Genomic DNA, 19,367 nt, shown 5'->3' with positions numbered 1-19,367 from the left:
TTCAGCTAAGGGCACCCTGGGAAATGGAGTTACACATGATTATGAGGCAACATATAGGTGTTAGGAATTGAATCTAGGTCCTCTCCAAGAACAGGCAATATACTTTTCTTAAAATTGAATATTTATATTTATATTTATATTTATATTTATATTTATATTTATATTTATATTTATATTTATATTTATATTTATATTTATATTTATATTTATATTTATATTTATATTCTGATTATGGGTTCCTCTTTCCAAGCTCTTCCGAGATTCTCCCCATTTTCAGATACAGCCAGATCCAAAATCTTTCTCTATCTCACTAGAGCACAAACAGATATCAATGATAATAATAATAAAAATAATAAACAGAATAAGACAAAACATACAAATAGGAATAAAGGAGCCAAAGAAAAGGACAATAATCACACACAGATACTGAGACATTTACATTTGTTTAAAGAGAATCTTTTGTGTTAGTTTTGAACCAGTTTAGTTTACAGGGACTTCACAATTGTAGATCATAAGATTTTTAGGAGGGCTTGTGTTTACCTTTATACTCTAGTAGCATGATGAATACCCTCTACTTTTGTGAATATATGAAGGCTCTACGTAGGCAGCAGCTCATTTTCTCTGTGTTCAGTGAGTTATGTAGGTGCTGTCTTCAGTAATAGGGTCTTGCCATCAGTTTGTACAGCAGCCAATAACCTTGGCAATATCCAGGGTGTTTGGGATTTCCATGGGGCCTCTTTGATAAACAACTCAATAAGATGTAACCCATTCCTGGCACTGGATGTTTCATTTGGCAGGAAATGCTTAATTGGAACTTTCTCTTTCTCATTTTTTGATGATTCCAAATTAGTTTAACTATATACATGTGTGTGTGTGTGTGTGTGTGTGTGTGTGTGTGTGTGTGTGTGTGTCTGTGTATTTTAAGAAGATTCTACTGTTTTAGGTTTCTATAGAACCCCTTAAACGCCCCAGAGTTTCAGCTGTCCCTCTATATATTTCCTCCCTTGGACCCTTCTTCGTGTCCAGTCCACATTTAATCCTCACATTCCAGCCTTCCCATACATCTATAATTATCTATTCTATTTCCACTTCCTAAGAAGAGCCTTCCTTTCCCCTTCACCTCTTACTGTATTTTAACCTCTGTGAGTGTATATATTGTAGCCTAATTATCAAGATTACCAGCTACCAGCCATATATCAATGAACAACATGGTACTGACACAAAACCAAACGTGTTTAAATACATTCAAATTGAATACACAGATGTAAGAACACACACCCATGTACACCTAATTTTTTTACTTAAAAAAGGAAATACACACTAGAAAAAATAAGCACTTTCAACAAATGGCCCTGGTCAAACAGGATGATTGCATGTAGCAAAATGCAAATAGGTCCATACTTATGTCAACTCCAAATGAATCAAGAACTTATATATTATAACAGAGATGCTTGCTAAAACATGTCTATTGATACTGTGTTCATAATAGCTAGAAATCAGAAAAAAAAACTTTCCATGACTATCATTGGCTTAGGTGAGAAAGAAACTGTGGAGCTTTTATGCAATAAAGTATTACTCAGTTGTATTTAAAAAGAACTAAATCATAAAATCTGCAGTTAATTACATGGAGATAGAAAAAAATTATCTAGAAAGAGGTAACCTGGACCTCAAAAGATAAATATGATGAGTAATCTCAACCAATGCTTCCAAGTGCTGAGCTGTCTTTCCAACTCTGACATAAATTCTTTTTATCACCATGAAACATTCAGTACGTTTTTATATTTAAATCACCAAAGACAGGAAAATGCAAATGGTTCTGACTTTATTACTCTTTTCAGATTTAAACATTTTTATTAATATTTTCCAAAATATAACTATGTACCATGTTTATCTCTTATTTTCTCACATTGAAGACCTTTACAAAATTATATATAAGAATAAGGAAATACTCAAACACTTGTTACCTTATCTTTTGGTCAGGAATTAACCAAAATAAATTAATTCCAAATAATTAAACAATTTGTATTTAATATAAGAAATGAACTATAAATATAAGAAGTAAAATGACCTAAAGGTTAGAAATTATAGAAAGTAACTATCACTAATTCATCCTTGTTTTTTTTAAATTATTTATTTCATCCTTTTTAAGTATTTGATTTTTTTCTTTTTTTTATATTTTTTATTTACATTTCAAATGATTCCCCTTTTCTAGACCCCCACTACCCGAAAGTCCCATCAGCCCCCTTCCATCCCCCTGTTTTTCCACCCAACCCTTCCCACCTCCCTGTTCGGGTATTGCCCTACACTGCTTCACTGAGTCTTTTCAGAACAAGGGGCCACTCCTCCCTTCTTCTTGTACCTCATTTGATGTGAGGATTATGTTTTGACTATTCCAGTTTTGTAGGTTGATATCCACTTATTAGTGAGTGCATACCATGATTGATCTTTTGAGTCTGGATTATCTCACTTAGTATGATGTTCTCCAGCTCCATCCATTTGCCTAAGAATTTCATGAATTCATTGTTTCTAATGGCTGAATAGTACTCCATTGTGTATATAAACCACATTTTTTGCATCCACTCTTCTGTTGAGGGATACCTGGGTTCTTTCCAGCTTCTCACAATTATAAATAGGGCTGCTATGAACATAGTGGAGCATGTATCCTTATTACATGCTGGGGAATCTTCTGGGTATATGCCCAGGAGTGGTATAGCAGGATCTTCTAGAAGTGAAGTGCCCAGTTTTCAGAGGAACCACCAGACTGATTTCCAGAGTGGTTATAACAATTTGCAATCCCACCAGCAGTGGAGGAGTGTCCCTCTTTCTCCACATCCTCACCAACACCTGCTGTCTCCTGAATTTTTAATCTTAGCCATTCTGACTGGTGTAAGATGAAATCTCAGGGTTGTTTTTATTTGTATTTCCCTAATAACTAATGAAGTTGAGCATTTTTTAAGATGCTTCTCCACCATCCGAAGTTCTTCAGGTGAAAATTCTTTGTTTAACTCTGTACTCCATTTTTTAATAGGGTTATTTGGTTTTCTGGAGTCTAGCTTCTTGAGTTCTTTATATATATTGGAAATTAGCCCTCTATCTGATGTAGGGTTGGTGAAGATCTTTTCCCAATTTGTTGGTTGCCGATTTGTCCTTTTGATGGTGTCCTTTGCCTTACAGAAACTTTGTAATTTTAGGAGGTCCCATTTGTCAATTCTTGATCTTAGAGTATACGCTATTGGTGATCTGTTCAGAAACTTTCCCCCTGTACTGATGTCCTCAAGGGTCTTCCCCAGTTTCTTTTCTATTAGCTTCAGAGTGTCTGGCTTTATGTGGAGGTCCTTGATCCATTTGGAGTTGAGCTTAGTAGAAGGAGACAAGGATGGATCAATTCCCATTCTTCTGCATGCTGATCTCCAGTTAAACCAGCACCATTAGTTGAAAAGGCTATCTTTTTTTCCATTGGATGTTTTCAGCCGCTTTGTCGAGGATCAAGTGGCCATAGGTGTGTGGATTCATTTCTGGGACCAGATGGTTTCGGTGCAGAATTCTATCAGACCTTCAAAGAAGACCTAACACCAATACTCTTCAAACTATTCCACAAAATAGGAACAGAAGGAATACTACCAAATTCCTTCTACGAAGCCACAATTACGCTGATACCAAAACCACACAAAGATTCAACAAAGAAAGAGAACTTCAGACCAATTTCCCTATGAACATCGATGCAAAAATACACAATAAAATTCTTGCCAACCGAATCCAAGAACACATCAAAACAATCATCCACCATGATCAAGTAGGTTTTATCCCAGGGATGCAGGGTTGGTCCAATATCCGGAAATCCATCAATGCAATCCACTACATAAACAAACTCAAAGAAAAAAACCACATGGTCATTTCATTGGAAGCTGAAAAAGCATTTGACAAAATTCAGCATCCTTTCATGCTTAAAGTCTCAGAAAGAACAGGAATTCAAGGCCCATACCTAAACATAGTAAAGGCAATATACAGCAAACCGGTAGCCAGCATCAAACTAAATGGAGAGAAACTTGAAGCAATCCCACTAAAATCAGGGACTAGACAGCAGGGACTAGACAGGGTTGCCCCCTTTCTCCTTAGCTTTTCAATATTGTACTTGAGGTACTAGCTCGGGCAATTAGACAACATAAGGAGGTCAAAGGGATACAAATTGGAAAGGAAGAAGTCAGACTATCATTATTTGCAAAAGATATGATAGTCTACGTAAGTGACCCAAAAAACTCCACTAGAGAACTCCTACAGCTGATAAACAACTTCAGCAAAGTGGCAGGTTATAAAATCAACTCAAGCAAATCAGTAGCCTTCCTATACTCAAAGGATAAGCAGGCTGAGAAAGAAATTAGGAAACTGACACCCTTCACAAAAGCCACAAACAGTATAAAGTACCTTGGGGTGACTCTTACCAAACATGTGAAAGATCTGTATGACAAGAACTTCAAGACTCTGAAGAAGGAAATGGAAGAAGACCTCAAAAAAAGGAAAAACCTCTCATGCTCATGGATCAGCCGGATTAATATAGTTAAAATGGGCAATTTGCCAAAAGCAATATACAGATTCAACACAATACCCATCAAAATCCCAACTCAATTCTTCACAGAGTTAGAAAGAGCAATCCTCAAATGCATCTGGAATAACAAAAATCCCAGGATAGCTAAAACTATTTTTAACAATAAAAGAAATTCTGGGGGTATCAGTATCCCTGACCTCAAGCAATACTACAGAGCAATAGTGTTAAAAACTGCATGGTATTGGTACAGTGACAGGCAGGTAGATCAATGGAACAGGATTAAGTATTTGTTTTGATATATAGTTATGATATGGTGTCTTCAATAATAGAGTCCTTATCATCTAGTAATGAAATAGGTCTAATGATCCAGCTGCACCACTCCTGAGCATATTCCCAAAGGAATCTGTGTTCTATTCCAGAAACATGCCCATCCATTTGGATTGCTGCTTTATTCACAATGCCCAGAAATTAGAACCAACTTGATATCTATCAGCTGACTAATGAATAAAAATAATATACATACACAATGGACTATTATTGGGACATAAAGAAAAATTATAAAATTAGCACATAAATGGAGGGAGGTGGAAATAGCCATTCTGAATGAAGTATCCCAGACTCAGAAACAAATTTTTTCTCTCTTATATATGATTTGGATTTTCAGTTATTTGAGTTCAAATGATCGTACCAATTAAAGTATCAAGACATATATGAGACAACAGAAGGTAGAATTCAAGGGGAAATCTTATATATATATATATATATATATAAAACAGTTTCCATAGTGAGATTGATGGATCAAGGGAGAAAGAGAGATAACATGTGATTGATAAATATAAAGAGGCTTACATAAAGAAGATACCTCCCATGCTCATGGATCGGTAGAATCAATATAGTTAAAATGGGCATTTTGCCAAAAGCAATATACAGATTCAATGCAACACCCATCAAAATCCCAACTCAATTCTTCACAGAGTTAGAAAGAGCAATTATCAAATTCATCTGGAACAACAAAAAACCCAGGATAGCTAAAACTATTCTCAGCAACAAAAGAAAATCTGGGGGAATCAGTATCCCTGACCTCAAGCAATACTACAGAGCAATAGTGTTAAAAACTGCATGGTATTGGTACAGTGACAGGCAGGAGGATCAATGGAACAGGATTGAAGATCCAGAAATGAACCCACACACCTATGGCCACTTGATCCTCGACAAAGAGGCTGAAAACATCCAATGGAAAAAAGATAGCCTTTTCAACAAATGGTGCTGGTTCAACTGGAGGTCAGCATGCAGAAGAATGCGAATTGATCCATCCTTGTCTCCTTGTACTAAGCTCAAATCCAAATGGATCAAGGACCTCCACATAAAGCCAGACACTCTGAAGCTAATAGAAAAGAAACTGGGGACGACCCTTGAGGACATCGGTACAGGGAGAAAGTTTCTGAACAGAACACCAATAACGTATGCTCTAAGAGCAAGAATTGACAAATGGGACCTCATAAAATTACGAAGTTTCTGTAAGGCAAAGGACACCATCAAGAGGACAAATCGGCAACCAACAAATTGGGAAAAGATCTTCACCAATCCTACATCAGATAGAGGGCTAATATCCAATATATATAAAGAACTCAAGAAGTTAGACTCCAGAAAACCGAACAGCCCTATTAAAAAATGGGGGTACAGAGTTAAACAAAGAATTCACACCTGAAGAACTTCGAATGGTGGAGAAGCATCTTAAAAAATGCTCAACTTCATTAGTCATTAGGGAAATGCAAATCAAAACAACCCTGAGATTTCATCTTACACCAGTCAGAATGGCTAAGATTAAAAATTCAGGAGACAGCAGGTGTTGGAGAGGGTGTGGAGAAAGAGGAACACTCCTCCACTGCTGGTGGGGCTGCAAATTGGTACAACCACTCTGGAAATCAGTCTGGCGGTTCCTCCGAAAACTGGGCACCTCACTTCCAGAAGATCCTGTTATACCACTCCTGGGCATATACCCAGAGGATTCCCCACCATGTAATAAGGATACATACTCTACTATGTTCATAGCAGCCCTATTTATAATTGCCAGATGCTGGAAAGAACCCAGGTATCCCTCAACAGAAGAGTGGATACAAAAAATGTGGTATATCTACACAATGGAGTACTATTCAGCCATTAGAAACAATGAATTCATGAAATTCTTAGGCAAATGGATGGAGCTAGAGAACATCATACTAAGTGAGGTAACCCAGACTCAAAAGGTGAATCATGGTATGCACTCACTAATAAGTGGTTATTAACCTAGAAAACTGGAATACCCAAAACATAATCCACAAATCAAATGAGGTACAAGGAGAAAGGAGGAGTGGCCCCTGGTTCTGGAGAGACTCAGTGAAACAGTATTTGGCAAAACCAGAACAGGGAAGTGGGAAGGGGTGGGTGGGAGGACAGGGAAAGAGAAGGGGACTTAAGGGACTTTCGGGGAGTGGGGGGCTAGAAAAGGGGAAATCATTTGAAATGTAAATAAATTATATCGAATAAAAAAAAGAAGATACAATATGTAAATGCAGACCCATATGTTTTTAACGGAATACATTTTATTTCATGTCTATATATGATTGGGAAAGTGATATAAAAGTCCTTTGTGATGAATGTTGTCATCTTCACAATTAAATTTTTCATTTAAAGTCAGTGAAAACAAGATAATTTTCAAGAAATACTTTGACCTGCATAGTACTAATGAAAAACTTCTGTGTCATTATGACAATGATAAAATATTTCACACTCCCTAACATAACACGAATTCAGGGTGATGTTTTCTTAACATTACTAAATGAGTTAAATGTGGTAAAGCAAGAATTTTAAAAAGACCAAATATCTCTGAGAATTCTATTTGTGAATGAATAATACTTTAGCAAACACTGACATGTTTCTCTCTTCTTTAAGGGTCAATATAATTTTTTATTCTGTTGAAGATTGTTCTGGAATTTTTACTGTAAAATTATTTTGTGAAGTACACATGAGCTTAGTATCTCCATCCCTTGATATTTATTCACAATTGTGCAAGAGATATCCTCCTTCATTTGCAAGATTAACAATAAAAGATATTCTGATAATCTGTTTTAAAATGTATATGTGAACCTTGCAAAACAAAACATGGTTTGCAAGTTACACAGCTGTGACTGACACACATACCTCATTTCTCCATGCTCTTTCACATGAAACAACTAAAGCTAGAAGGGAAACTGATGTTTGTAAGACAGGATAAATAGTTAATAAGTTGATTATTATAAAAATTGAATACTAGTCACTCTTTATATTTCTATTTTACCTCTTTGCTGGGCTAGAAAATTATATCTTCTGCCAAGAAGTATGCAATTTCAAAGAAATATAATACAAGAGAAAATAGAAGGCCATATGAATGTGGAAGCCAGATATCCTAGTGGCAAATTTATAGGTAATGAAAAAGTAAATACAATTCGTACTAAGTAGCAATTAACAAATAGTTTATTTATACATTTATTTAACATAATTGTTGAGATTAGCTACTGTGTTTACCAAGCATTTACAGGGAGATCAGTAGACCTATGGAATCTTTAAATTTAATACACTATCAGTGAAAAAAAATCCCTGTAATATGTTGTTATCCATGTGTCACCAGAAACTGGAGTGTTCTGAAGGGGGAAAACAGTAAGCTATATTCTTGCTAATGCATAGTGAAATGTGGATAAACTTTGCCATTATGTTAAGTAAGAAGTCCACATATAAAATGCCAACATTCTATGATATATCCAGATTAAAAGGATCCTTGGAGGCATGAAACAGATTGCTTGCTACAGATGTTAAGAAGAAAAAAAATGGTGAATGCTTACAAATGAGACTGAAATTTCCTTTTAAAGGAAATTCTGTTAAAGGAACAAAATTGTCTCACATTTAAATACAATAAATATAAACTGTGATTGTCATGACTAAAATAAAGGAATGAATTGGTAAATATTAAGGATTTTTCCCATATGACTTTATGAAAACATTTATTAGTAATGCACTTCCTAGTATACTAGGCCTGAATTTCTATCAGAGAGCTAGAAATATTTTCCTTCCCTCTTTTAAACTACATTACTCTGAGATTCTACAGAGATAAGATTTAAAAAGACTTTTTATAAGAATAACTCAGAGAAATCCTAGGCTATAATTTTCTGTGCTAGAGCTTCATTAACTATAATATTCCAGGAATATAAAGTAAAAAATTAAAATGATAATATTATATTGATTGGTTTCCATGAAAAATGAAGGAAATGATTTTAAATTTATACTTTCCAGATGAGCTCAATTCACCAGCTAAGTGAAAAAATAGAATTCTGAATGAGAAGGCAATAAGCCAGCACTCTCAGGTCTTAGCTGCTGGATGCTTTTGTTCTAATCTTTTCAACAAGGGCCAATTTCAGCCACAGTTAAATCAATAGGTCCTTCAGAGTCCTCTGAGAAGAAAAACTAATCCAAACAAATCTCACATTTAGGGTCAGTAGCCAGAAGCAGAGTTATTTAAGAAAGATAAGAAGTAAGAAAGGGGCCACATACATAGCTCCAGGCATCACTATAAAGACCTATGGCACAAGACACAAAAAAGAAACAGAAGGTTTTCAGCTTAGACCTACAGCACCAAAGTAAACTTAAGGCTTAATAAATTTTGAGACATTAACAGCATAATCCAACCTTGCCTCTTCTCCTCCTCCTCCTCCTCCTCCTCCTCCTCTTAATCCTCCTCCTCCTCCTCCTCCTCCTCAGCCTCCTCTTCCTCCTCCTCCTTCTCTTTCTTCCTCTTCCTCTTCTTCTTCTTCCTCTTCTTCTCCTCCTCTTCCTTCCCCTTCTCCTTCCACTTCTCATTCTTATTCTTCTCATTTTTCATTTAATTTTTGTATTCTCACAGTTAATAATCAGACCAAGAGTCAAATTTATGATTAAATTATCTTCCATATAGTTGACTTATTTTCAAATCTGTAATAAGTACTTCAATTTCCACATATTTCTGATGGATTAGAATTATTATGTGTCATATCCAGAAAGATGTTTGTACTATATAAAGGCAACTGTTTTACATGCCTGATAATATGTGTTTGATTCTTTGAACCTATGCAAAGGTTGTAAGATAGAAATAACTCCACAAAGTTATCCTATGATCAACACACACACACACACACACACACACAGACACCCCATGCTGTACTTATATGCACAGGAATAATGCACATAGAGAAACATAGAGAAAGAGAGAAACAGACTGATTTTGTATATGTATATAATGTATATATACTACAACAATAATGAAAATATAAAAATAATATGTGCCTTTAAATTTATACAAAATATAGATTGTGACTTTAAAACTGACCAATGAAAATGAATAGATCTACTTTATTATTTATAAACCATGATTAAATTTCTGATTTCCTTGTACAGCATTTTATGATATGAAAACTGATTGCTAAGCATTATGGAAATAGTATTATTTACCCCCAGAGAAGCAAGGAATCAACATGATATAAAATTTAAATGTTTACTAATTTTGTTAGAGAATACATTTAATAATCATGTTAGTGGTAATCTTGTTAGGAAAAGAGAGACAACAAACTATATATTATCATGCATAGAGGGAATTACAAAGAAATTGTAGTTGTGTTATGTTGCAAATCATGATTTTTAATAAACTTCTTCAGCTAGTCATATACATGCAAATATTTTTCCACCTACTCTTTTTGTTCTGAACTCTTACCTGTACTACTTGTGTAGAAATGTACTGCACTTATGCAGTGTTATAATCATTTTAGAATAATTTGAAAGCTCCTGATACACACAGTTCAAAATTATTCCCTACTTCCAAGTAGGATACTGTTGAGAAATTTTAGGAGTTTATCTGTGAATTCTACTGATTTAGAAAACACATATGTAAAGAAATTATTTTCAATTTTATTGATTTGTTTGATATAAATTAAACAAAATGACTTTTTATTCTTCACCACTCATTTGTCATTTATCTACAATCTGTCCTTCCTCATCATCTAATACCTATCTTTCCTTGTTCTCCTAGAAAATCTTTAGTAACTATCTTAGACAAGGGGTTAATATCCAGAATTCACAAAAAATTACAGAAATAAAATACCATGGCAATAAAATGAACAATCAGCAAATAGACTAATGAATAGGCTTTTATCAAAAAAAAACAGAAGAGAAATGATCAATAACTATTTTGAAAAGTGTTCAACATCTTTAGTCATCAGGAAATGCAAATTAGAACTACTTGGACAAAACACAACACCCAAATAAGAATGACTATCATCAACAAATCCAATAGCAAATGATCACTAGGATGTGAGAAAAGAGGAACCTTTATTCACTTCTGGTGAAGGTACAAAATAATATAGTCATTATAGATATCAATTTGAACATTCCTCAAAAATTAAAGATAAAACTGCCACATAAGTCAGCTGTTTTACCCTCTGGCATTTGCCCAGAGAATGCCATATTCTACAATATAAATATTTGTACCTCTATGTGTATTGCTACTTTAGTTACTGTATCAAAAGCAAAGCAATAACAAACAAAAAGAAAAACTAAAACACGAAGGACAGAACAAATCGAATCAGCAAATTAATGGAAAATGAAAATATGTGCATTTATAAAATGAAATGTTATTCAGCTCTGAGGAAAAATAATATCACAAAATGTGGAGAAATATAGATGAGCTTAGGATCTACATTAGTGTCTGCATTTCTCAAAATGTCTATGTGTTCTGTAAATGTATGTTAATATGAAATCTGAGTATTTTCTCCAAATATGTATGCTAATATAGTTGATCACTTTTTTCTTTTATTGGATATTTTCTTTATTCACATTTCAAGTGTTATCACCTTTCCCAATCCCCACCCCAAGAAAACCCACTATCTCATTCCCTCCCACTGCTTCATTTTTAATTAAATATTTTCTTTATTTACATTTCAAATGTTATCGCCTTTCCTGATTTCCCCCTTTGAAAACACTCTATCCCATCCCCCAATATATCCCCCATATAATATATGATGTTATTCCAATATATTCTTTCCAAATACATCTCCCTCCACTTTGCTCTGCTTACCAACTCACCTACTCCAACTTCCCTTTCCTGGCATTCCCCTACACTGGAGCAACAAGCCTTCACAGACCAAGGGCCTCTCCTCCCATTGATGCCCGACAAGTCCATCCTCAACATACGCTACATATGAGCTGGTGCCATGGGTCCCTCCATGTATACTCTTTGGTTGGTGGATTAGTCCCTGGGAGCTCTTGGGGGGGGGAGGTCTGTTTGGTTGATATTTTTGTTCTTTCTATGGGGCTGCAATCCCCTTCAGCTCCTTTAGTCTCTCTTCTAATTCCTCCTTTGGGGACCCCATGATCAGTCCAATGGTTTGCTGAAAGCATCTGCTTCTGTATCTGTCAGGCTCTGGCAGAGTCTCTCAGGAGACAGCTCTATCAGGCTCCTGTCAGCAAGTGCTTGTTGGCGTCCATGATACTGTCTGGGTTTGGTGACTGTATATGGGATGCATCCCTAGGTGGGGCAGTCTCTGGATGGTCTTTCCTTCAGTCTCTACTCCACAATTTTCTCCGTATTTCCTCTTGTGAGTACTTAATAATTACGTTTTTCTGACCAAATTATCTTACAATGATCTGGAGAGAATATATTGGAATAGCATCATATATTATATATGCTACTCCCCAAAGAAGGCCACAAAATGGGTAACATTTGCACTTTGGTATAAAACTTGAGGTAAAATTTCATACATTTATTTTCTTTCATAATTATTTCTGTTTTATTATTTTCCATACTGAAATACTGGGCCTACTTTTCATATACGCAATGAAGAAAAATTCTACATCTTGTGTGGCTCTCTATTAGGTTCCTTACTATTGTATTATTTTCTTGATTTAATGTCTCAAGTACATTTTGAACTTGACCTTTCTCTACTATGGCACTGTAAACTATTTTAAGTTGCAAGTTTTCCTACATGAATGAAGTTCTTTTCCATTTTATTGAATTACATTTAGTTTTCTTTCCTTCCTATCTTATTATTATTTCCATTACAATAGAACAAAACTTTCCAATATACATATTTTGTCCTTGTCCATTGTCAAGTTAACTATTGCAAATAGGGTACATGAAATCCAGGGTGGCTCTGTAATCAACATTTATTGAGTGCTTTCTGATATATCGGGTTTACATTCACTCCTGGCTTTACATACAGTATGATTTGAGATTGCCAAACATGAGACCACCAAATTGTCACTCATTCTTAAAAACAATCCAATTAAACACCATTTTGGTAGTTTATATGATTCCTCTATTACAGATTATCTTAGCTTTAAGATTGTTTACATGTGTACCTTTCTTCCTGGTTTCTGAGAGGCTATAGATAGAAAATTTATTTTTTCATTGTAGTAAAATTCCTGAGCACATAACATACTCTTTGAATCTTTTAAGATGTTAGACTAGTGTTTGTATAGGTCATTGTTTTTACTTATTGATGTTTTAAATCAACTTGTGAGGTAGGTATTATAGGTATATAGCATTGTCTATATTCAAAGTTTGTCTTAGTTATTGTAAATATTTTTGCTATTCAATATAAGACTGAATTAGTAATATATGTGTATGCTCTATCCAACATCATAACTAATACTACACAGATAATAAGAAATGTCATGTTAAATGTAGGATCAATGATGAAATATGAAATGACTTTTCAAATAATACTTACTGAAAAAACAGTTCTTTACCAACATTTAAATATAATGATTTGCTTTTTTTATTTTAACTCCTAAGCATCATATAATATTGAATATCCAGACATATAAATACCAAGCAGAAATATAACATTATAGCTTATGTCTTCTCTTGTTCCAAATTATTCAAAAATTTTTGATTGTGATTTATACTCTAAATTATTCTAAATTTTAACCATGATTTAGAATTCAACAGAAAAACAAAACATGAGACGGAGACTTATTTCTGTAAAATCCATGAATAAAATATTTACCTTTGACACAACAGTATTCAGGTTTTAACCAGATGAATATGTACATGTAAACTCAATGATTCATTTCAGTACTTTTACCCAAATATGGTTTGTCTGACAATCATCCATCATTTCTAGTCTAAAAGTGCAATAAAAGATACATGGCACATTCTTCATTTATACTTCATAGATCAGTTGTACCCTTCTAACTCCCTCTTTAGCAAGCCTGTTTTAACATAAACCAATGTTTGACATTTTTGCTGTCCTAAATTTTTCTTTATTATTTTCATTGTTCTACATATAAGTGTATCTATTAAATAATTTTTAAACTTAATATATCTATTAAATAATTTTTAAACTTAATCCAGATACAATTTTTGAGGAAAATGAGTATAATGTCCAAGATTTGTTTTATAAGACCAAGTATTATTTAGTTGGTAAACAGTAGAAAATCCCATGAAATAAACCAAGGCACACCCAAAAAAGCATTAAACAATGGATGTTTTATCTTTTATTTATTTTCCTTATTTTCCTGAAGATGTTAAATACTCTGTTGGCACCATTTCCTTTCATTTCCTAATAGATCACATATCAATTCTGCGTTGTTACAGGAACTCCACATACTGTATGAAAGTCTCCATCTCACTGACAGTGGGAGAAAATGATACTGGACTCTGCTACAATTCCAAGATGAAGTACTTTGAAAAAGCTGAACTTAGCAAAAGCAAGGAAATTTCATGCCGTGACATAGAAGACTTTTTATTGCCAACCAGAGAACCTGAAATCCTTTGGTACAAGGTATGGACTCTGGAAGATTTTATTGCCTACAAATAATTTAATGTGTATTTTTTTTTTTAGAGAAATCTGGATGAAAGATTAAGAAATAATTCATGTCTTAGTGAGAATACTATGGCAAGTTGTGCTCATCCTTATAGGCTTTTTATGACATTTTATTTTATGTATATAAGTGCATGCCTAAATTTATGTCTATGTACCATGTGCATTCAGAACCCACAGAGACAATTAGATCCTTAGGACTGGAGTTATAAGTGGATGTGAGTGGTCATGTGGGTATTAGGAATTGGACCTTGGTTTCTGGGAACAACATCCAATGCTTTTAACTGTGTACCCACCTCTACAACTCAGTGTCATAGTTTTAAAAACCAGCTGCATTGATAAAGAACATATTAGTTAATATTTGTACTGCTGGTCTACCATATAGGCTGTTGTGTTTATATTTTAATATTTTTAGTCATATATCAACAACTATTTTTGGAAACTAAAATATTTTGAACAAACATTTTTCAGCTTAGCATTCCAGCATACCCCAAGGCAAAAGAGAAGCAATACTTACTTTCTTCTGTGATAAACTTGTATCCTAATTTGAATGGAATACTATATTCAATTGTCATGACATTGCCTATATTCTAATCATTTTCAAATATGATTTTTTAATAAATGACACCTGAGAATACAGATAATTTTATTAGTAATATTTTCTTCAAAAGGAGAAAAATCCAGTCCCCCTGTTGCTGTCACTTTACTTATATTCATTGATCTTCCAAAACTTCTGTTTTTAAGCTTCTTTGTACCACCTAAGAATATTTTTGGTCTTGGATAAAAAGTGAATATAGAAACTATGAATATTTATATTGAGCAAGCTTGTTCACAGTTAAAAATCCTTCTTTCCAGTGGGTTGGAGATTTTAGAAAATGGGCCTTATATTACATAGTATATACCTGTCAGAATCATAATGCAAACCCTAATTGATTGTTATTGAAATGTTTAAAAATACTATTAAAAATGGAATAAGAAACCTGAACAAGTTCAAAAATATTTCTTAACAATTAACAATATTCTTCCCAAAGACATCTTTGACTCTGGATAACAAGCAATGGAAGTTCAGAATATCAAAAGAAGTGTTGAAATATTTGTCAACTCTTCCTTTGGTTTTCTGTCCTAGATAATGTCAAAAATCACAAAATTATTAGCTCTGCTGGTTTCTCTTCTAGAAGGAATGAGTATTGTTGTTTCAATTTTGATAACTAAGTACATCTCATTTAATGCATTCTGAAGTTTACATGTCATCATCAGTCAACTGTTTTTGAATATTATGAGACTCACATTTTCTAATGGCACATATTTTCTGGCCTTTAGAATGTTCATGAACATTCTAGACTTGAAGCTTTGTGCTTCACTAACAAGTTGCTTTTGATATATATAATTTTCTTACAATTTGTAGTGAATCTCCTATTTATCTGATATATGAGAGCAAACATACATATATATTTACCGTTCACTTAAAATTAATTCAATCTCAATTAAATTTTGATGGTTTAATATTGTTCATTCAGAGATATTTTCACATTGTGATAGTCATATAAGCTATAAAAAGCATCATAATAGAAGTGGGAGGTACAGATGTATAACCTTTTCAATTGCTGTCTTTTGTCAAGATTTAACTTTATGCCATATAGTAGACATTAAGAAACTAATTGTAAAATATAAACTTTAATGCACAGTTAGTGAAATTATGACTGTTTCTATAACTAATATAAAGAAATAATAGGTATGCTTTGGTATGAAATAACTGAAAATTATCCTCTAGACATAATTACACAGAGGCATTGACCCACTTAGATTATGAGTTTTAATATTTTGACTTGCCAATAAATAAAATTACCTGTCTATGGTTTCAAAAATGTCAAAGCAATTTTGTCCATTACTTTAAATACTAGTCTGAGAGTAGGGATTTTTGATTTGGCAAAAACAGAAATCTCTTGAGCCAATAACATTACAATAAAATGATCTTAATTTGGTATGCCTATTAATAATGAAAATGGATATTTATGGGATGTGGAAAATGAAGAGCCCTCATCACTACCAATGATTATATAGTTCTTATCCAAATCTTTATAGGTATTTTTCAAAATGTTCAAAATAAAATTGCCATATGACAGAACTGCACCACTCTTGGGATAAACCCAATGAATCCTATATCCTAGCAGAGAGATATATATGTATCCATTCCTATTGGTGCATTTTCACAACAGTAAGGAAAAGTATTAAGCATAGATACTATCAACAGATAAATGGAAAAGAAAATGTGTTATATGTACACAATAGACTTTTGTTCAACTATAAAGAAAAAATAACTTCAAGAAAATAGATCTGAAAAGTATTATATTAAATGATGTTGCCCAGCCTCAAAAAGAAAAAAAATCACAATATTACTTATGCAGATTCTGTTTTGTATACATGTAAATCAGAGGTTGAAAGATTTAGCATAGATTGTCAAACTAAATAGAAGAGGACAAGAGGGAAGAGATGCTGTTAAAGCTAACCAAGGAAGTCAAGGTAAATGAATGCTGATGATATGAAAAAAGAGATTATTGACCATGCAAGGGCACAGGGAGAAGAGAAGAGATGGACATGAAGAGTACACAAAAGAAACAATAAAAGCAAACCGTGTTTAGACAAACACCATAATAAAAACGAATTCCTTGTGTGTTCATAGAAAATAAAAAAAAAGACCTTGTATGTAAATGTTAACTGTTTCTCCAATGGATTATACAATGCACAGAATATGTAGTTTAGTTTTTATAAGTGCAATTATATTTTCATAGATTATTGAAGCAGAAATGTTTAGCTTATAAAACTATTTCCCAGCAGGGTGATGGTGGTACATGCCTGTAATCCCAGTATTCAGAGAGGCAGAGGCAGGCAGATTTCTGAGTTCAAGGCCAGCCTGGTCTACAGAGTGAGTTCCAGGACAGCCAGGGCTATACAGAGAAACCCTGTCTCAAAAAAATCTATTTCCCACTATTTATTTAATAATACATTTTAAATTTTATACTATGGATACCAATATAGTCAATTTCACAATAATCTATTAATTATTTGCATTTAATTTTTAGTTTTATTTATTTATTTATTTATTTATTTATTTATTTATTTATTTATTTTAAACTTCATGCTTTATTCCCTTTCAGGTCCACCCTCTGACTATTCCGCATCCCATACCTCACCCTGTCTCCATGAGTATGTTCCTCCCTACCCACAACCGACCCAACCTCTAAATTCCCTGGAGCCTCCAGTCTCTTGATGGTTAGGTGCATCTTCTATGACTATACCCAGACCTGGCAGACCTATGCTGTGTATGTGTTGGGGGTCTTGTATCAGCTAGTGTATGCTCCCTGATTGGTGGTCCAGTATCTGAGATATCTCAGGGTTCCTTGTAATTTGAGACTGCTGGTCCTCCTACAGGGTCACCCTCCTCCTCAGCTTTTTCCTGCATTCCCCAGGGGTCAGCAGCATTTAAGTTATATGTTGAGTATGATTAACAGGTATATGATGATACTGAATCTAGCAAACAACTATGTGTCTACTACAGAGGGAGCACCATTGTGAGCATAAAACTAATCTTAAGAAGATGATCCTGAGTTGCAGATTTAAAAAAAAATAAAATAATTTAGTATGAAATCCAAATTTTAGCTCTTATAAAACTTAACGCTTAAAAAATTGTTATGCTTCAGAAATCATTGTATGTACCTATAATTCCACCACGAGGCAGGCCAATCACGACATCAATTCTAAGTTACATAGCAAGTTCAAGATGAGCTTGGACTACAGAAGACCTTTTTGTTGTTGCTGTTTTGATTTTTAGTTTGGCTTGGTTTGGCTGTTTTTGGTTTTGTTTTGTTTTTAGAAATGAAGCCAACATTATTGCTTTATTGATTTAAAATAATTTTATATTTTACTTACCTTGTGTATTACCCAATTTGATGTTGTCTGTGTAGGAATGTAGAACGAAAGCATGGAGACCAAGTATTGTGTTCAAAAGAGATACCTTGCTTATAAAAGAAGTCAAAGAAGATGACATTGGAAACTATACCTGTGAATTAAAATATGGAGGCTTTGTTGTGAGAAGAACCACTGAGTTAACTGTTACAGGTAATCACAGTCTTCAGTATTTCTTTTGTAAGTAAAGAAACTGCCTTTTGAGTAGGCCTCAGGGCTGTGTATTGATATTTTTCAACCTCAGTGATGAAAGAAGCACTTAAATAAATGCTAAGTGGATTCCTATAGGTGAAATTTATTCTTCCTTGTTTTAAAATCTTGTGCTGAAATGCATTTGGAAGGTTAAATAGAATATGTTTAGGGAATTATACAAATGTTATCTTTTGAAAGTACTTGAAATAATGAGTTTACAATTTTTGAAGATTATCCTTTTACTTTGTAGTGGAGTCATTTTAGTAACATTTTCTAGAGAGACAAAATAGAATACATAAAATCTACCCCTGTATTTCTGTCATGCTACATACTAGACAAAACTATTGACTTATTACATAGATGACACATATGATCTCATATGGTTAAAATAATGTAATTGCTGACAAAACTGCTTTTAAAATGTGATGGTTTGTTTTAGAAATCAAAGAATCCGCATATCTTGTTATTGTAGTACGTAACCAAAATAGTATCAAAGTAGTGCTGATTAAAAACAATGCACAATTCACCAATCTAAAAAACATAGTTGTATTATTGTAAGCTCCAGAATGCTAAATTACTCATTTACAAATTGATAATGATGAAATTTTTCTCACTAGGGATTTGCAAGTGTCATGTGAATTAAGGTAATATGTATCCAATAAATTTGCAATGAGAAGATCTAAATGTTCAGCAATTTAGTTATGCAAAGAATTGTATTCATGATCTTTTTTTCATATACAACAATAATAACTTTTGTAAAAAGTTCCTCATGGAAGGGAGAAGAAAACCCAGACCAAAATTAAAAT

General features: G+C 33.6%; 1 protein-coding gene across 1 annotated transcript in view; it reads left to right on the top strand.

Annotated features, from left to right (window-relative positions):
- The window catches only part of Il1rapl1 (interleukin 1 receptor accessory protein like 1), a 671,291-nt gene that overhangs the window by 112,833 nt on the left and 539,091 nt on the right, over positions 1–19,367 (top strand). Inside the window, exons 3-4 of the mRNA XM_052170237.1 lie at positions 14,181–14,367; positions 18,369–18,522. Of these exons, the coding sequence (XP_052026197.1) occupies positions 14,181–14,367; positions 18,369–18,522 (341 nt within the window). The remainder of the gene's footprint in view (positions 1–14,180; positions 14,368–18,368; positions 18,523–19,367) is intronic.

This window comes from Apodemus sylvaticus, chromosome X (assembly GCF_947179515.1).
Source record: "Apodemus sylvaticus chromosome X, mApoSyl1.1, whole genome shotgun sequence".
Taxonomy (NCBI): Eukaryota; Metazoa; Chordata; class Mammalia; order Rodentia; family Muridae; genus Apodemus; species Apodemus sylvaticus.
Note: the sequence above shows the minus strand (reverse complement) of the source record. Positions and strands in the feature narration are given on the sequence as shown.